Raw genomic sequence first — 19,638 nt, 5'->3', positions numbered from 1 at the left:
CTGATCTCATTAGGATGCCATGCTACATGTCAGACACCCCGGATGTTACCAGGAAAAACAGTTAACTGTATCAGAACACAATTACTCCATGGGCAGTAAAAAATCACTTATTTCCTGTAGAACAGAGCATAGCCTTAAATCATTTTTAACAATTCTGGAGAACTGTTTAGTGATTTCTTAGAGCTTCAGTTGCATTTGCATTTCTTCTGCTGCTTATTGGACCAGATTTGCCAACACTTAAGGCTTTTCAAGAGAGGTACACTTATATAAAGATCATGCCTATCAATAACTTGTGAACTTTTCTAAATGCTGATACAAGCTCAGGGTTATCTTTTCTGATCCATATGGATGATCTCCAGCACACATTAATAACTCCAATGGAAGGAATAGGTCAATGACTTATTGTTCATCTTCTTGCTATAGAACAAAGTAACAATCCTTTTAGGTAATGGGCCAAATTCTCCACTATTTCAACTTAAGGAGTTGTGCTTCAAGAGAATATGGACTTTACTTAAATGCCTTTCACATCTGAGTAGACCAAGGAAGAAACTGATTTAGTAAGGTATAAGAAACGTAATACCTTGTGCTTACGGAGGCTCCCTGGGCTGGTAGGTGTGGAGATTGGGGACTGCTTGGATTTGGGTGTAGACAGCTGACTGCTTGAGGTCCCATTTGCTGTCAGAAAATAAGACAGAAGCTAGTAATCTCACAAGCAAAAGAAAGATCATTTCTGTCCTTTGGGGAGCTGGAAGATATCCAAACAGTCAATACAGAAATGCTATTGTTTATTTGTGTTAGGCAGAAGAAAAAAAAATACATATATGAACAGCACGGGTATTCAACTGACCTAAGGCTTTCAACTATTCAGGATACTCAGTTGTAAAAGACAGTGAAATACAAAGGAGCAATATTTTACAATACAAATATTCACCAAATTGATCCAAGACATACATCAATTCTGTGCTCTCCAATAGTTTAACACAATTGAAACCACATGGTACTTAAAGGCATGAGTGGAGACCAGAGGCTGCAGATATCCTGGATCCAACACAAGAAACGTTAAGAATCAAATATACATATTGCAAATTAGATAAACAGCTGCCTGGAATGTCCTGGATGTCGTTAGCTGTGGCTGGGACTAAATGACCCAAAGAAACCTTCCAAAGCCCTGGGATAAGCATGGGGTGGTATGTCCCTCTTGTCCTCTCAGAGATCAGAATCTGGCCTTTCTGGTTGCTCTGTTTATTCACTTTGTTTTGAAGAAAACATAGTTACTCTCCGTGTTTCTTGTCATTAAAAACCAGGTCCATTTAAACTAAAGAGCTTTAGGAAGGGTGCTTCTGTGAGGCTTTCACAGACCCAGCTTGTACTCAAAATGAAGGAGCCCAGGTCTCTGTCAAGAGTCATTATGTATTTATCGGACTAAAAAGGAACCTAAGGAAATAGCATATTGTGCACAAAAATGAAGGCAAACAAAATGGAATCAGGATAAATTATTTTCTTCCTACCATTGATGTCCTTTGAAGAAAGCTAATGTCTTCGATAATTTCCAAGTGTCACCCTACGTATTTCATAAAGACATACTTACTCCAAGCGAACTTGGTCATTCATATGCTGTGTACCAACTCCAGGGACACAGAGCCTCACCCTGCTCCTGTTACCAGGGGTTATAAACATACAGCTCCATCAGCACAAGCAGCATTTCTTGGGGGAAGGAAATTACAACTCATGCTGTCTACATCGAAGTATATTACCTTCCCCAGTCTTTTCTTTCTGCAATCCAATCAGCAGCAAGCTGGAGGCCTTATCAGCATTAAACTACACATCCCAGTCAAATGTACAGAAAGTGACATTTCCAAAACCTACTCCAGATGTTAATATATTCAGCACAAGCCACAAAACTAAACCCCAAATATTTTGATTGTCATTTCCTTAAATGGCAGTAATGTTGCCTACCCTCCAGTTAACTATACACGTTCCTACCCCTTTAAAGAAAGTATTTTTACTTGTGTTGATGTTTCACAAAGAAAGACAAGCTTATCACGACCCAGGATTACTGTCCTGCTCTCTAAGTGCCTGCTACCTCTGTGCATCATTACTCTAGCTACAAAGGCACATGCACAGGAAGATAGAGGACTTCAGCGTATGGCACTTACACTTTCAATTGTAATAGCTGAATATGCAAATTAGATACTTGCAATTAAGCAAGTATTTGAGTGTCTGGAGGAGACCTAAAGAATGCATAAGTATCATACAGTAACAACAATGTATGCAACTGTATTTTTAAGAGCAAAATCAGGAGTAACTGATAAAGGTGTAACTATGAAAAGCAGAGCAGCAAGATATGTACCTGAACCCACCTTGCAGCTTTTTTTCATCTCCACTGCCATGGAAAGTGGATGTGAGAATTTGGAAGCTCTGCTCTGCATCTGTGCTAGGCTGGGGAAGCCTGCCTGGGCTGTGAGACCAGTGAGCTGCCTCTCAGTGCTACAGTCCTGCCCCTGGTGGTGCTGGGCCATGCTGAATTTAATTCTCATGTAAACACGTGAACACATTCCCTTCCTCAGGTCTACACACACACTGCAGCCAGTGGGGCTAAAATGTGTCTGGCCTTTACATCAGTGCTTTGTTGCAGAGTCTGGTCCCAACCATGCAGGGGTATGATTAACCTCGAGTGCATTACCTGGCGGGGCTGCTGTATGGGGACAGTTAAGCATAAGCTCAATTAAACACCTCTAATGCTCAATGGCAGAGCCTGGCTTGGCCTCTGGACGGCAGGATGTCCCACTCCAGGGCTCAGCCCCAGGCTTCACACCTGGCTGAAGGGGCGCAGCCTGCTCAGCCCTTCCTAAGAAGGGCTCCACCTTGTACAAACCATTCAGTATTTAAATAAAAATAAATCACTGGAGCCAGGATCAAACAGATATTTCTTACATGTCATGTGAGCAGTTATGTTCCTTCTTCCTTATCCACTGATGAGCAATTCCATATTGGAACTTTTTTTATTTTTCAGTACAGCCATAGACTTCCTGCTATAACTTTTGGCTTCATTCAAGTTTTTCTAGTTGCAAAAATATTCATGAAAGACTAAAATCTATAATTCGTTTTTTGAATTAATTTTTGGTTGGGTTTTAGGTCTTCAGAATCTACCTCATTATTCTCTGGGGTAGCAGCATAACCCTTGCTTTAATGCCTCGTTTCTGTTACCTTCTTGGGAGAAAGAGGGAGGCAGTTAAGGTTTGTAGTATCACTTAAATTTGAACGTATGTGTAAACAAACATGTGCTTTGATGTAGAAGGCACTATTGGGAAGAGGCTATTCATCATAGAAAGCTTTTTTTTCCATTATAAATGCACCTTAACAAGAAAACAAATATTGACTAAAACATGGTAAAAGTAATGATTTATAGATAATTGGGGCATAAAGTGCCTCTTTACCTCCCTGTTCCAACTCAGGCCATTCTTTATTGATTGGAAGAAAAATTAGTTAGGGAAATCCAGCAACTGTTACACACTGCTCCCTGCTCTGCGACAGGCCACTTTTCACTTTGCTGCAGTTCTATGGAGTGAGCTGCCCTTAAGATTGGTGAGGAAAAACATAGAGTTCACTATTTGCCATGTAATGAAGGCAATTCAGGAAAAAAACAAGTGACCTTAGTTTTTTTATTAAAAAAAATGTACTAATATAATCTTTATTAGCTGGAATCCATCTCTATTTTCTAAAATGCCTCTTTCTTTATTTCCAGTTATCACTGATCCTGAGGCAGGAAATAATCCTTCCTAAGATGAAGAATGCCACCTAACTGTACAAAGAACCCAAATTTTCCTTCCACAAACAGAAAGACCGAGATAATGGCTAACAGTCAGTATGCAGCAAAAGGATGTAATTGCTGCAGGGAAGGACAGAAATTCCCTAATACAGTGAGACTTTTAAGTGCTACAGTAAGGATATTAATATTTTATGAGCACCAATGAAAAACAGATGTGACATCCAAATCAGAAATCCAACAAGACAGATGTGTATCATTACAGACGCTCACACAGAGTTTTGCAGCAGGAGCAACAATTAAGAAGCCCAGTTTAATTTTCTCTGTCTGCTAATGAAGAATAGTGTTCATAATCAAACTTGCATACACTTCTTTGGAACTCAAATGCAACGAAACAACACGAGGCAAAGAGCAGATCCCAGGTAGCGTATAACGCTGTTGCTCCACTGAAATCTGCTGATGACTTACGGTAGCTGAGAATCCCACATAAGCTTGGCTATGGGAAACCACTATTTATAACCATCTTTCATTTGAATTCTTTTTCTTTCTTTCTTTCTTTCGTTCTTTCGTTCTTTCGTTCTTTTTTGCTTTTTTTCTGTCAGTTTATTGTTTGCATATTGTATGTTATTTATGTCATTGTATTTGCTTTGCAACCTCAATTTGCTTTAAAGCTCCTCTGTGCATACGACACATCCTTTAATTGCATGAACATGTGTTACCTTTTTTCAAAGGATCTGTGCCTCCTTCAGTGCACAAGACAATTTGTACTTGGGAGATAAATAAGGTTTGTCCAGCAAAAGAGAGGGAGTATGGTGAATATAGCATCACGTCATGTTTGAGGTGGCTATGAGAGATCCAGGTAAACTGAACTCTCTGCCTGCCTCTCCCCAGATATTTTAGCCAAACTTCTCATATGCAATCGTTCCTTGAGTGCTGCTCAGGTTTGCTTGGCTGACTCAGGCTCTAGATCTGGATTTCCAGCAATGACAAAGCACTAAGACCTCTAAATGAGGTTAGTGAGGTCCGTCTTTAGAGTTCACATTTCTATCGATGAACAGAACAGGAAAAAGCAGGGCCAAAAGATTACAGTAAGTGCTAAAAATCTGTGGAGATACCTATATCTCTCCCGCTTAGGAAAATAAAGCTAACACTGCTTGCTCCATCAGGATTTCCACAGTTCTGTGGATGACTTCCTAGTGTGGGGAGGACATGCTCCTACACCACAGGAGAGAAAAAAAAAACGTGAAATATTTGGATAGTCCAGGTCAGGGTTTGAAGAGACACCAAGAAAATAAGAAAGGCAGCAGCCAGAACAAGGAGAGCATAAAGAAAATGTAGAAATAGCAGCTCATTTACCAAGTACGAGCCATCCTGCCCTCCAGATCAGAAGAGCCTGCAGAAAACATGTTGACTCCATTGTAGCATTTATTCAGGAGTGGCAGAATTCAGATTGCACAGGCATCCTTCACTCAGGCACCTCCCAGCTTCCAAGCACTCAGCTCTGCACTGTTGGTACCCCTCTCTCACTGCATTTTGTGAGGGTGATCTGTCCACTGGATGCGTACTGCGGATTGTCAGCTAGCAGAACATAAGTAAGTGCAAGTGCTATAACAAGCTGCTCTATCTTCTGTGCAATCCAAAAGACATCTGCTGCCTTTTTAACACGTTCATAGATAATGACCCCAGGGAGCTAGATCTGCCGTCACAACAGACTGACATTCTGTATCTGTTTTGCTAATTGCTGCTGCTCTGTGAATATGCTTTTGTCCCTCTATCCAAACCCTCCCATTAGAGGAGTAAGACATTAAAGTCCTGTAGCAGTGCCTCAGAGCCCTGCTCATAGGGTCCCTGAGCCAAATCAAGGCAAAACTGGAGAAAAGACATCTTCAAATTTCAGCTCAGGTACCTGTGGCTCTGGACTGAGGGACTAAGATCATGCTGGATTTAAAACTTTCCTACCACAGCATATGCACATACAATTAAACTCGTTTATTATGTGAGCTACTCTAAGATACATTCAGATTTTTATAACAAAGAAGTAAGGGCAAATGATATCATCATTTTCACCCCATGTTCTTCACCTGAGATTTAGCTCTGTCTTTCATTTGATTTGACTTTTTATTGGAGCAGTCTGGTAAAGAAATCCTTAGTCCTAATTTTCCCAAACTTCATGCTGACCTTACCCATTTGAACTTCATGGAACCTATATGACACCTTTGTCCATCCCCCTAGACAATACCAGATGGCTGCCTCATATCCACCATATCTTTGAATTACCATTGGGTTTTCTCAGTTACGCCAGCACATAAACCCATCTGTGAGTTGCTGTGGCAGGACACAGAAGCAGGAACACAGAGCCATATCTCCTCATGACCAGTCTTTTTCTGTCATGCCAGGAGTAGGAACTGGATGTTTTTCTGCAGGTATAGCTTAGTCTGATTTTTATTGCCCTACGCTATGTCATTTAGCAAAGCTGACTTCATGGAAAGAAACATAGAGGCTGGAAAGGACCACAAAAGCTTTGTAATTCTAATTCTGTGCACTGAATTGCAAGCAGGTGTATTTGGGTCACCTTCAATAGAGATCTGTCTAAATTATTTTTTTAAAGCACCAAGTCTGACAGGGACTCACAAACACCCTAGGAGACCTGTTCCAGTGATTAAGATCCATATGATGGGAAAGTATTCCAATGCATAATCTATATGCCCCTTATTAAAAATTAAACCAATGTCCTGTCCTGTCCCTTATGAGCACACAAGAAAATTGATCCTTATCCTCTTTTTAATACTTCAAATGCACTCAGAGAGTACTAAATTGTGCCTACCCAATCGTCCTTTTTTCTGACCTGAATCAGTCCATTTCCCTCAACTTTTCCTCCAAGAGTCATTTTTGAACCTTAGGGATTTTCTTCTGGATTTTTTCTAGTTTGCCTACACGTTTCTTAGCATGTTCTGTCTGTACCATAATGGAGCGATCATTGTGGTGCCTGAAGAAATAGCTGGATCAAAACAGAAATACACTGGCATCGCTAAGAAGGTTTATATATGGGTTGGGGGGTTAACGAGATAAGGAAGAAAGGATTCCCCTTGGGAAAATAAGGATTGTGGTCTGTTACCATCTGGTTGTAGCAAGACACTTCTTCATTCTTCATTCATTCATCCCATCTTCATTCATTCATTTCAATGACTGTATGGTAAACGAAGAGATAAAAGTACCATGCCAAGAAAACAGTGTTTAACATGTTTCTGTGGATTAGCTACTTCATTTTTCGAATATCGTTGAAGCTGAAGGGCTCTGGCTGCCTAGGGGGAATTGAGCTTTTCACATCAAGGCCATGACATGTCTAGGCAGGAGGCAAATTGCCTCTGGCAGAAGGTAGCAACTTGACTGGTGAATTCGAATCACTGCAGCTGGAGCTGGTATTCTCTGCGCAGCTGCACTTCTGTGCATAGGCTTTCGTCCTGATGTTTTTTAACAAAATGTTTTGTTTGTGTCTTCTGTTGCTCCATGTTAATCCTTGTTATCTTGGAATGGGATCTGACCACTTACATACTTGGGTGGCTCATTACCAGGATGGCTGTAACAAGACAACCAAAGAAAATGTTACAATTCACATCTAGCTGGTGATAAGACCAATTAAATGGCTTAGAAACTTCTTCCTTTTCAGTGCTGGATTTACAAACTTTTACACATATTTCCTTCTGTATTCTTCTGTTATTCTGACTCAGGTGGCTCCAGAGACCACAGTCAGGAACAAAGTTTTCAGTGCCATCAGGGGAAACTGAACTCCAGCCAGCAGTACCCTCTGTGTCTCTCACAGAAAGCTAGTTATACCAGGTCCTATTTCTCATTGAGATGTAGATCACTAAATCCGTAGCCAAAACCAAAAGGAGCAAAGGCTAGCAATGAATGTAGATCAACTGGCACAGAAGGCAGATCCCTACACTTCCAGGCTGACAAATCAGCTTACATGGGAATCTACACAGTCTGTGACGATGGCTTTCACAGCGTAAGGCCACACAGTTGTATTAATTCACCTGCATAATCCTGCAGCATGATTGAATGACTGAAATGAACATGTTAGCGTGCAGGTCAGTGAAGCAGTCTTTGACCAGCTGGAGGGTTGACAGTGTCCTGGCTACTGTGTGCTGTGTGGCTTGCTTCTGTTGGAAGTCTGGATTATATATTGACATCACTCTGCTGATGGAGATGTCTCTTGTCTCTGGAAATCTGAGAGCTGGTAGCTTTTGTTTTAGCAATATTATTTTACAAATGCTTTCAGAATACACTGATTTTTTTTTTCAGAATACACTCTTTTTTCTTTTCTTTTTCTTTTTTCCAGAAATAGCCCCAAATAAAGAGTCTGAAAGCTCTTTTTTTTTTTTGCATGATTCCATGTGTACGTTACACAGCTTTGAATACACATTGGTATTACTCTCTTGGACAATCCATTGGTAAAGAAGGCTTGATCAGCTCAAATGATGTACCCAAAGCCATGGAGTGAGTCAGTGGAGGAGACTGGAATAAAACACAAGTCCCCAAATACCCCAGCCTGTGTGGAGGATAGCTGCTGCTATTTGGGCACAAAGCATTTCCACAGCTTTAAAGGAGAAGTGTTTTATTTACGCTGACACACAAAGATTAGAAGTGGAGTGAGAAACAGTGAGTGGTGGGGGAAACGTATGAAATGTTGTCATGCTGTCAATGTTACATCCCCAAAATTAGCAACACTACCAGGCTGTGCTGAAGCAGTTTTTTCTGTTCCCCCTGCGCTGTAACAGCAATGTAGTACTTTTGTCCGCTATCTACTGGCATAAGAGCTGTTGCCAAGGAGTGAGGCACAGCTGTGCATGCACAATCTGCCCTAAGCCTTAGCTGCCTGTGTGGGCACCGCACGTGCACTGGCAAATGCTACTGACCACTGTCCAGACGTAAATTCACTGTATTCTCTTTTTTGCTGCTGATGAATTATGCACCATTTTCCCAGCTGTTTTCATGGGAAAACAGAGTGAGAAATGAAAGAAAGTAACATCCTGTAAGTGTAGTGTGTTTGTAATAAGAAAGGTTCAGAATTCTTTCACACAAGCAGTTAGGAGACTCACCTCAGAACCTGAATTAAAATCAAGAGATTTCTCAAAGGTGGAAAAAAGGATAAAAAATACTACATGGAAAGGAACTGAAAAGAATAGAATCTAATAACATAGAATCAAAGAAACTCCAAGATCTGAAATGACAACCACAACAGAGTGAAAGGCAGCAAAGACAAAAGGTACAACTAGGTAGGAGATCAAGCATACTGAAAAAATACTTAACGTACTTGAAACAAAACGGCTTTTAAAACAAAACTGTTTTCACGGAAGAAATAGGTGAGAATTCTGAAAAAAAAATGGGTCAGATCATCTTTTATTAATCAGGCTTCATTCAGCATTCCCTGCCTTTCTCAAGGTGATAACTTCAAAATCCAGACAAGCCTGTTGATTGTTTATGTAAATATTGACTCTCAGGTAATGTGTAGACACACTTTCTTTATTAGAAATTCAAGGGACAAGGAGACAAGATGGTGATATTCTTTTTTTCTCTCTGTATTGAGAAAACAACCATCTTTGATTAACTTTCCAGCACTAAGAGTTTGGTCATTTTCTATTCTCATTAAACAGGCCAGGCTGCTACTTCTCCTGTATGGACATCACAGGAAAGTACGAAAGACCTTTGTCTACATGGATTAAAGAAACTTGATTTGTCCTTCATTACAAGCCTTAACTCCAGGAGCTGGCTATTGTTTGACATATCTGGTTATTTTAATCTCCCTCTGAAAGGCTCAACTAACTGTGTTCATCAGACTTCATCAGATGACTCACCGTTTTGTTCTCGTGAGTCATTCAATCAGTTAAAATCAAGAACACAATAGTTGCCATTTCATATTAGACTACATGCTCATGCAACAAAGTCTGGTGGCAATTAGCACCTGATGCTTATGGAGTTCAAATGATGTCTCAGAACTCATGCATGGCCTGACTCCTAGATCACTGAATAGGAGATTGTTTGGTTTTGTTTTTAATCAACAGCAGATTTTCAATCCCATTTTCAATACACCTACGCAACTCCACCATGCATTTGGTATTGTATAAGCTTTTTAGATTACAGCAAGCCCAAGTTTAAGAACAGTGTGTACTGGAATGTTGAAGGAAAACTCTGAATGCAGAATCAACTTATAAAGAAGTAATTATTTAAACCAGAGTCTTGGCATGTGCCAACCAATTTCACATTGTCTTTTTAAGTAGCTAAAGAACATCCAGAGACCCTAAACAAATTAACTGCTTCATGGGGAAAAGCCTTTTGAATACCGTTAGGAGAATTTTAAATCTAGTAATCCAATATCTACTGATGGTCAATTGTTGAGTGGTGTTCCCATAGAAAATACAATGTGACACCATGAAAGTGAAAAGCAGTTTCTGCTTTATATCACCTGTGTTAATACTGTGGGTCACTTGAATTCAATCTGTGAAGCTTTCCTGGAATTCTGAAATGCTTAATTGGTGATTTGGCCATTTTAATGAAAGGCCACGTCTGGCTGTCTTTTGGAAAAAGTAGCAGGACAGATGATAAACCTGGAGACCCAATCTCTCCATTGTATGACTGTAAAAACTACCAATTACAAGAGGTGTGATATTCAGCCAGGCCTCTAATTTATTGTCTCTGCAGCTCTCCATGTGTGCTACACTGCCAGTCCAGTTGCTACTGAAGAGGGAGGGAGGCATTTCAAATGGTGAAAGCTGCTGCAGCAAATCAGGATTGTCATTTTGCTTCTCTGTTCTACTGAATGAATGTCTCTATCACGTCAATAAACCCACCACCAGTTCTCTAGCTGGTAGGTCACTGGTCTTCTTTAAATAGTGTTTAAAAGGGGACACTTCTGACTTGTACAATAATTACCATTTGCATTGCACAAGAGGTTATTCCAAATCAGTCTGTACCTAAAGCAAACATACAGGAACATTGTGGGCCTTGATTTCCTACCTGCAAATAGGAAACGCTTGCTTTTAAAGATTTTTAGAGCAAGAGGCTGTGAGACTGTGGCTGGTGTCATCCCAAAGCCATGATTACACTTAACTGACAGGGAATTCCTCTCCAATATTTATTTAGTGACCCTGTAAGCTAGCACCAGCTTCTTGTGCCAAAGTCTCAAATGCAAACACCAATGGTCAGCGTATCCAAAGACACACACTGCATGTTTTCTTCTTGAGCAGAGTTAATATTCAGACACCAGAAAACAATCACTCACCATCTTGATGGTTACCTGAATCAGCTGGAGACTTGCTGCGGCGCATAGGAGCTGGACTCTTTGCTGAGCTCTTCTGAGGGGTGGGAGATGACTTACTGCCCGTGGCAGTCGCCGGGCTCCCTTTCATCACCCGGCACTCTGAGGAAACAAACAGCAACCGTGGTCATGTCCCTACCTAATCTCGCTGTCTATGGACACTAGGTGTGAAACACCCAGGGGTGCCTTAGTGCTTTTTGTCTCCAAAGACCTGTAGAAAACCTCAACATCAAGGGAAAAACTGGCATTTCCACATTTTCTTCAGGGCAGAAAGGTGACATTTTAGGGGGAGAGCAAAGGAACAGCTTTGCTCCTCTAGAGGAGTTGCTGAGACTGTACATCTAGATCAGGCTGTTCTCCCTGGCAGGGCCCATCGTTCTACCTGTATGCTATCGAGGATTTTCTGCCCTTCCCCTTGCCTTGGTGCCCACCAACAAATGAGCACAGTGAAAACAGTCAGCACCTAGTAAGGGAAGCATCAGGCCAAAAAAAAGTTAATCTCCTATAACCCTCCCGTGAAGACCTAGTGGTAGAAATGATGAGTGCCATTTCCGCAGGTGTAGAAAGCCAGCAAATAGCTCATGGCATGACTTAAAGACCTCTAAGTTGTGCCTGGGACACCTGCCCCAGGAGGCTTTCACCCAGCCTGAACCAACCTCTTTCTGTGTTTCAACAAGCTGCAACTTTGCAGATGCAGAAAGCAAAGATGACAAAATGGTTTTACAGAACATGTCCTCTGTCCTGGCCAGTCATCCCTTTCTGAAAGGTTTACATAAAAAAATCTATTAGATTTATGTGCTTAAAGATAAAAGCAGATGAGACTGTGTTTTCTTAAAAAAATAAGTAAGCTAGGAAGAGGGGGAAATGTAAACACAATCGACAGTGTCCTGCAGAAGGGAACTAAATGCTGACAAACTCACGTGCGTCCCAGGAATTCAGGCATGTCAGATCTTCAAAACCAAGATTTATTTACATACAGAGTACACAGAAAAAGAACTTTGCCATCCTTGAAGCTAACTTTACTCAGTTAGGATGGTGGTAATAAAAAGGGAATTCCCTTTTTTATCAAACGCTAACTGGTCTCACCTAATCTCCTACAACAGTTTGTCCTCACCAGTCTGTGAAGAACAGTGTGTTTTTTTTATAGGTGTGAATTAGATGTTCCACATACATTCAGGTTTTCATTGGGAAGTTCAGCTCAGCATGCATGGGCTGCTGAATCCCCTGGACTGCATTCCCTAATGGGAATGAACAAATGCAGTACAAGGTGGATCAGTAATTGGTCAACCAAAAACAAGTTGTCTGACCTAAACATATGTGCTATTTATTTATATATCAGAATGTCTATGAAAATGTAATTGCCCTAATTTTTTCCCCAGGCCTTCCTCATTTTCAGACAGTCAAAAGCCAGCCTCTTTTTCTTCCAGATGGTTTGTGGGAGAGTTTGCTGTTGGGTCATGCAGTACAAGAATGTGAGGAGATGATTCCCTGTGCTCCAGAGATATTGCATGGTGATAATTAAACCTACAGTAAGTTTATTCTCTCTCCTACTAAATAGATTTTGCAAACTGTAAGTTAGGTTAGAAATAGTTGTGTGTGTGTGTGTTGTTTTTTTCTTTCCCTAAAGTACCTGACTTCTTAAAGATGATGCCACAGAAAGGCTTGTAGGGCCTCAGAACAGATATACTCCAATTTTTTAAGCATGTATAGGAGTAATGATGGTGGGAGAAGTTGACTATTTCTCCTTGGTACTAAATAATCATGTTTGATGAGGCACTGTGAGATAGCCACTCAGGAGAGTGTGCAAATTACTGTTCCTGGTATTAGTCAGCCAGGCCAAAACATGGGAAAAAATCATCTTTGGGCACTGGAGAAGTAATATTTGTTACGGCTCTTACACAGAGCTGCGTAACAAAAACAATGCAACGTTTGGATCTCAGAGAGCAATTTGTTTGCCCACACCAAGACACCAAACGCTATATGAGGTGCCTCACTGGGGTAGAGTGAGTCTCCTGGTGCCCCTGCGTCATATCTGTAAGTCAGATACAGGTTCTCAGAAATCAAGGGAGTTTAAAAGGGTGTGAAACATCAGTTTTTAGTCACCTGAGTTACTCCGTAAATATAAACCTAAAAAGGGAAAATACTTTATGTTGCCTCCTTTCAAGAGATAATCCAAATTTATTTTCTCTCCAAAGAAGTAATTCCTTGCAAAGAAATTCAGCTTTGCATTTTCCAGCACAGAAATGCTGACGGACGGATTTCTCCAGCTCAGCCGTTGGCAAGTGCCAGTACACCAAAGGCAATTACTTAGCATTTGTACATCTTGAAACAAGGTAGTAAATGTGGGGATCTGATTGTGCTGACATCAGTATAAACAGGCCTCTTAACATCACGGGGGTGAGATTTCAGTGTGCTGATACTGAAACCAGTGGGTATGAATGAGACAGAGCAACAACATCTGGAAGGTGCTCAGCAAAAGGGATTATAGGGCAGAAGCTGTGGTGGGCAGTCAGGAGGAAAAAGATGACATAATCTGTTCTTACGGTATTTCTCGTTTTGTTTCCTGATGTCCTGCCAGAGTGAACATAATAGCCAGCAATCCAAGTGCATGTCATCCAAACAGGCAAGAAAAAGTACCCGTGACAGAGGAAATTTTAATAAGTGACATTCATCTGCAAGACCTCAGCTTCTCCTTGCAGCATCTGACTCATAACAAGGAAGGATGATGAGCGGATAATGGGAAAACACTGCTGGCTAATGGCTTCTCATCTGTTTCTTGAGAGGTGCAGGGCACCCCCAGCCCCCTGAAAATAAAACGGAGAGCTGCAGTTGTTCAGCGCCAGCCCAACAGCAAGCTTGGCTTATTTTTATTAGAGAAATCCAAGCTGGAAAAATTAGCAGAAACCAGGAGTGTAGGCAGAGAGCTGGGCTTCCCATCAAGTTGTTCTGCTAGGATTGCATGCAATCTGTTTTACAGTGTGGGACTCCCCATGGAGCTGACTCAAGTGCAGAGCGTTAAAATAAAATATGAAGCTCACGTTACAGATCACTCCTCCAGCCTGACACAGTTCTCTGTCTGCAAAGTTTCAGCTGAACCTTGGAAACACTGAAATACCCAAGACCACCAAATGGGTTCATCTGGAGTACACAGGTGAGAAGTACCAGTGTTAAATAAAATCAGTCTTGCTGAGAAGTCATAAAAATGTGATGTTTGAAGATTAGAGGCTGCTTTACCTCCTGGTATACAGCAAGAGTTCTCTTTGGTCTTCGATGCTGAGCCAGTTTGTAGCATACAAGATAGCATGTAACTCCTGTTCCCTACACAGGATACCTACAAGCTTTCAGAAATAAGTCTGAATGTTTGGAGACCACATTTTCTTCTAGTGTAAATAGTCAAAGCTGCATTCATTGACTTGCTGCACTCACTGGCACCAGCAGACAGCCTGTGCTGTTGGTGTATACAGTTGCCAGGTAGAGTAAGTGGAAACTCCTAGAAGCAAGCTCTGTATATTCTGTGACATCAAAAATTTAATGGTTTAATTGATCACAGAGACTCACATTATTACAGATTTGTGGTTACAATCATGACAGGGACAAATAATGGTGCCGTCCCAGTCCCATCTAACAAGGGAATTACTGCTCTGCTTTTTGAATCAGCAGAAGAAAGAAGTAAAGGGAGTGATTTTTCTTTTTAACTGTGCTTGTTCTCATTTTTAATATTCACAAGGACAGGATTGACAAACAGTGTGTATGTGTTTCAAATAGAAAAGTAGAGACTATTCTTCTACTGTTTAGTTCTCAAGAAAAATATTTTCATCTGATTGCAACTGGATAAAGTTTAAAGGATATACAAGACCAGATTTTGCAATAAATATCAAAGTAATGGCACGGTGTAGCAGTCCACCTACTTTGACATGGACTATCTCAGTCAGTGTTTGCCTAATTAAAATATCCACCGACTGTACTAGTATCACAAAAGGATGTTGAATACCATGTACTCGGCCTTAAAGAACAGAACAAAAGCATGCAGCATTATTATCTGTTACAAGCAACTGAATGGCAATCAAATAAAAACAGACTGGAGAGTAGTGTGTGTTTAATGTTACCGCTTTCATCCAGAGAAAAGTCATCCTGTGCATAGCGGAATTTTTCTGGACCACAGGCGATAAACACATCATCATCCCCAAAGAAATCGTGGAGACAGGTCACCTACAGAGAGAGCAAAGTCATTCATTTTATTTTTAATTGGCAACATTCTGATGTGGCTCAGCTTTAATTTAAACAGGAGGGTGCTGCCTTTCCACTGTTTCCCCATCCCATGCTAATGCGCTCCTGCTTGGTGCACAGCACAGCTTCTCTGGGCAAGTCAAGCAGAACAGTGTAATTAAAAAAAAAAAAAAAAGTAGAAGAAGAAGGAAAAGAATCCCAAATACCCTGCAAAATCCAATGAAGTATGGCATTTCCAATCCTTTCGGGAGCTGACAGGCTACGTTAATCATCCTAATGAATGGTACAGGCATTCCTGAGCTACTTCTACAATAAGAAGCAGGGGTGATCCCTCGCAGGGTTGGTAGGCAAGGCTGTGACACCACTGCCTATGCTGATGAGTCTCTTAATACCAACAGAACCCAAAACTCAAGGACTGCCAAGAAGAGAAAGAGTGGTTGGGCACACTACAGAAGATGTCTCCACTTCAACACCATTAGTGCTTCAAGCAGGTAGTTTGAACCTGCAGGTAGTTACGGAGCTAGTCAGGAGACCTTAATAACACCTGTCTTCCCCTCCTCTCCCACATCCCTCTACCACTTGTGTGCGGGTTGGCCTGAAAAGCTGGGAGCACAGCTGTGCCCTGTTTGAATCAGCCAGGACAGTACTGCTGGTGGCCGTTCAACATCCATTTTTCTAGGTGCTGCTCTGTGAATGAGCAATTCAGATATTTAAACGGTTACAGTCATGGTAATTTGCACAATTGCCAGTGAAATAATGGATGCAATTACACAACAGCAGCAAGATAACTATGCTAATGGTAATTCTACTGGAGCCAGTGGTAATGACACATTAACTGATGTTAATGCAATTGTGTAATCTCCAGTACTGAAAGTTAATTCAAGTCATCTCCGTGCAAGGGCTAGTACAAAAACATTGCTCTTTGGAGAGAACCTTTAACACCCAGACTTGTCATCGGCATCTTGCAGAAATTTAATCAGGCTCCTGGCAAGCTGACAGGTGCTCTTCCATCTTCACAGACTGCTTTGAAAACTCATGAAGTGCAAAGTAACACTTATTTTCAAGAGGGGAAAAACACTACTGAGAAAATGTTGGAAAGTCCAACCACAAAACCTTAATGTTCAAGAGGCGAGTGTGTTCAGCCCTTAAACTGCCTCTGCAGGCTGGAGAGACACCTAAGTACCTCTACCCAGTTGACAAGCTAGAGCTTCAGCCTGAGGTCCTCATTAAGTACTGTGTCAAGAGGTTGAAAAAATGCTCATCCACAAGCACACCAACCTGGGGCATCTCCAGCATCGGCCAGCCTGGTGCAGCCCACCAACAGCACATCTGCACACCTTGGTGAGCCCAACAACATGGGCACACACCTACTGCCAAGGGGTGAAGTTTAAAAACACATAGTTAAGCTTTTTCACAAGGCTATTCCAAGTGTCTTCAAGATTGGCACCAACATTTATAACGGAGATATCAGCCTGACAGATGAAGCCCAGTGCTTTGGGATGTCTGCCCACTGGGGCCTTTACAGAGGATAAGATGCATTGCAAGGGACTGGAGTGAGCACTGGAGAAACATACTGCAGACAGGGCGGATTTTCATATCTACTGATCTGTTTGAGCCGGACTGTGAAAAGTTAATTTCAAGCTCTAATAAATAAAATATAAAGAAGACTTTTGGCTATCCTAAAAGGCTCAGTATTTCACACTGATTAATATAATGTATAATTAAAGCACTGCCTAAGAGTGCCAGCTCTGTTTACAATGCCAAACGTTAGGGAAAAACCTCCTTTTCTCATCGGTGTGACTTTCAGAATGGAGCGAGATGAAATCTGCCATGGCATTGATTAAAGATAGAATTTTCTTTACAGACTTTGGTGAATACCAATTTCTATTTGCTTAAAATTAGGCTGAAAATAGTTAACATATTACCTATTGAGAATTTTCCCACAGAAAAGATGACATTTCAAACCAGCATTTGTTATTACAGTCTTCCCCGAGGGTGTATGGCACTGATTCATTTGCAAATAATTGGGTTTGGCTCAATACACGAGTTCCCATCTGCCTGCTAAGTGCTATACCTCTGCCATGGAAAAGACTCGTGGGTTGCTTGGCTCACCCTTCAGTATGGAAACCGCTGTGCACTTAAACTTCACGCAAAGCTAGATCACAACAGAAAGGTTCAGCAAGTTCACAGCCTTTTAGACAAAATCAGAAAGAATCCAGAGGCGCTTTCACCGACTCCAGGTCACAAACCAAAGTGTGTGTTTTGTCCTTGAGCTCCCCATGACCACCACAAGCAAAAAGGAAATCCGGCCACCAAGGAAACCTTCAGATCAAGGGTCCAAATGCGATGGAAAGCTACCAGCATGCACAAAGACAGAGACCCGATTACGTGTCAAGCAGACTTCACTTTGCTTCATTCTTGTCCTTTCAGACAGGAGGTTATTATGTCCATGTTATATTTATGAGCAGCTGGCTGGTTGAGTACTGGAGGCTAGTAAATAAATTAGATAACTTATTTGTTGTGCTCCTAATATTCAGGAAACAGTAACTTCTGTATTTGTTTCATTTGTTCCCTTTCGTTTTCTGACGTAATTTTCACTATTAAGAACTCACCATAATATGGTAGAAAAGACAGTCAAAAACTAACCCTTTTCTCATCAAACAATGGGAAACACTGCAAAATTCAGAAAATAACGTCACTTCATGCGGTTATAAGATAGCCACATTGCTTCTGTTCACCGTGTGTGGTATTTCCTATTTACCTTTTGATTAGCAAACTTAAATCCCTGATCATTACTGTATGTCCCTGCAGCATGCTCCATACACATCACTGTCTACACAAAGTTGCTAGAATAAACTTTCTTCATGAAAATATGCCACTTAAGTGCTGGATCTTACTGCAACAGAGCCAGCTTGCCTCAGCGTGCATAGAAAAAGAAAAAACATTGGGAGAAAGCCCTCGATACACATCCCTGAGGGACATGAAGCTGGGAAAAGGGACTGCGAGCTGCTCTGCTGGGACAACCAGTTGGAAACTTCATTAGCCAGCACGGACCACTTCTTGTGCTGAATCTCTGCCTTGCATTACCCGGCTCAGGGATTTTTAGTGACTCCAGAATAACCTTAAAAATCTTCTGATTTCTATTCTTCAAAAGTCTTTTTTCTCATGTTTTATCAGGAAAAAAAAAAAGTATAAAAATGAATACTACAAGTCTCTCCCCAGGCTGTCAGGACCATTTTAAAAGCACATGTTCTGCTTTAGCTTACCCTAATCAACTGTTCTAATTATATCCAATAATTAGCCTGGAACACCATGAAAACCCTGGAAAAATTTACCCCAGTGGACAACCTGAAAATCATTGTTTTTATATGCTTTATCTTGCTCTTAGCTGTGAATTCATCAAAACAGGACAGAAGCAGGTAGCAGCCTGCTAGTGCAAAGACCTGTGCTGCTACCTGGAAATGGGGATTTTGTTGGTGGCTGTTATCGTGCACAATTAGCAACGACACTGGAAACCATGAAATTAGTAGGATTTTGGTTTTGGTTTTGCATTTTTAAAAAATCTATAAACTTTATTATTATTATTTACAATGGAGAATTAAACTTGTGTATATAATTACAGTAGATAGAATAGAAAGCATTGGTTTCCAAGATAAATGTCCATGTCTTTGTTTAAAGGAGGAATTTTAGTTTGAAATTCAGGATTAAAAAGATAATATTGACATAAAACGGATCATATTGCATGAAATGTTTTCTCTCCATTTCCTGCAGCTTAAGCGATGCCAATAAAGAAAGCTAAATCTTCACACTCCAGTAGATGAGGCACAAATTTATTTCTTAGAAAGTAATTCTTTCTAATACATTTGATGGTAAATTTTTTCTTTGTGTCAAGTTTTGGTTTTTTTTAAACTTTATAGTATATATAAGGGAAGAAATAGAATTTGGCAGAGATTAATAGATTTAAGGGAGCACAAGACTACTTGCAATTCCTTACGTTTTCACCAAGTGTAGTTTCTTTCCTCGTTAAATGAAATCCTTCTCTGCGTTTATTAGTAAAACCTTCCCTGAGCAGACAATGTAGCTAGGATTTCCAGGAGGGAATTTCTGCAGTGACACTCCATTACTGTCTGCTGCAGCAATTTTAATTGCAGAAAGGAAAGATACGGAGATACGGCCTTATGAGGGATGCTGAGCCTTCTAGTTCCTTTTACCACAGTAGCTGTAGAACTAACTATTTCTCAGGATTTTGACAAAATGGAGCTTGCCTCAAACATCTCCCTGGATGTGAGCTCACGGTTTGCTTCAATGTCTTTGATGCTGTAGGTAT

At 40.9% G+C, this 19,638-nt stretch overlaps 1 protein-coding gene across 6 annotated transcripts in view; it reads right to left on the bottom strand.

Moving 5' to 3' along the window:
* Positions 1–19,638, bottom strand: part of DCX (doublecortin) — a 98,934-nt gene that overhangs the window by 11,403 nt on the left and 67,893 nt on the right. For 2 of the 6 annotated variants that reach the window (XM_080554486.1, XM_080554487.1), the window contains exons 5-7: positions 15,191–15,293; positions 11,049–11,186; positions 578–675 (exon numbers count right to left, since the gene is read on the bottom strand). In XM_080554486.1, coding sequence (XP_080410612.1) covers positions 578–675; positions 11,049–11,186; positions 15,191–15,293 — 339 coding nt within the window. Of the gene's footprint in view, positions 1–577; positions 676–3,290; positions 7,344–11,048; positions 11,187–15,190; positions 15,294–19,638 lie in introns of those variants that run through there. The other 4 variants (XM_080554488.1, XM_080554489.1, XM_080554490.1 and 1 more) reach the window with 4 other exon arrangements.

This window comes from Anser brachyrhynchus (assembly GCF_964034855.1).
Source record: "Anser brachyrhynchus genome assembly, chromosome: 13".
NCBI classification, from domain to species: domain Eukaryota; kingdom Metazoa; phylum Chordata; class Aves; order Anseriformes; family Anatidae; genus Anser; species Anser brachyrhynchus.
This window is presented reverse-complemented; position numbering and strand designations above follow the sequence as displayed.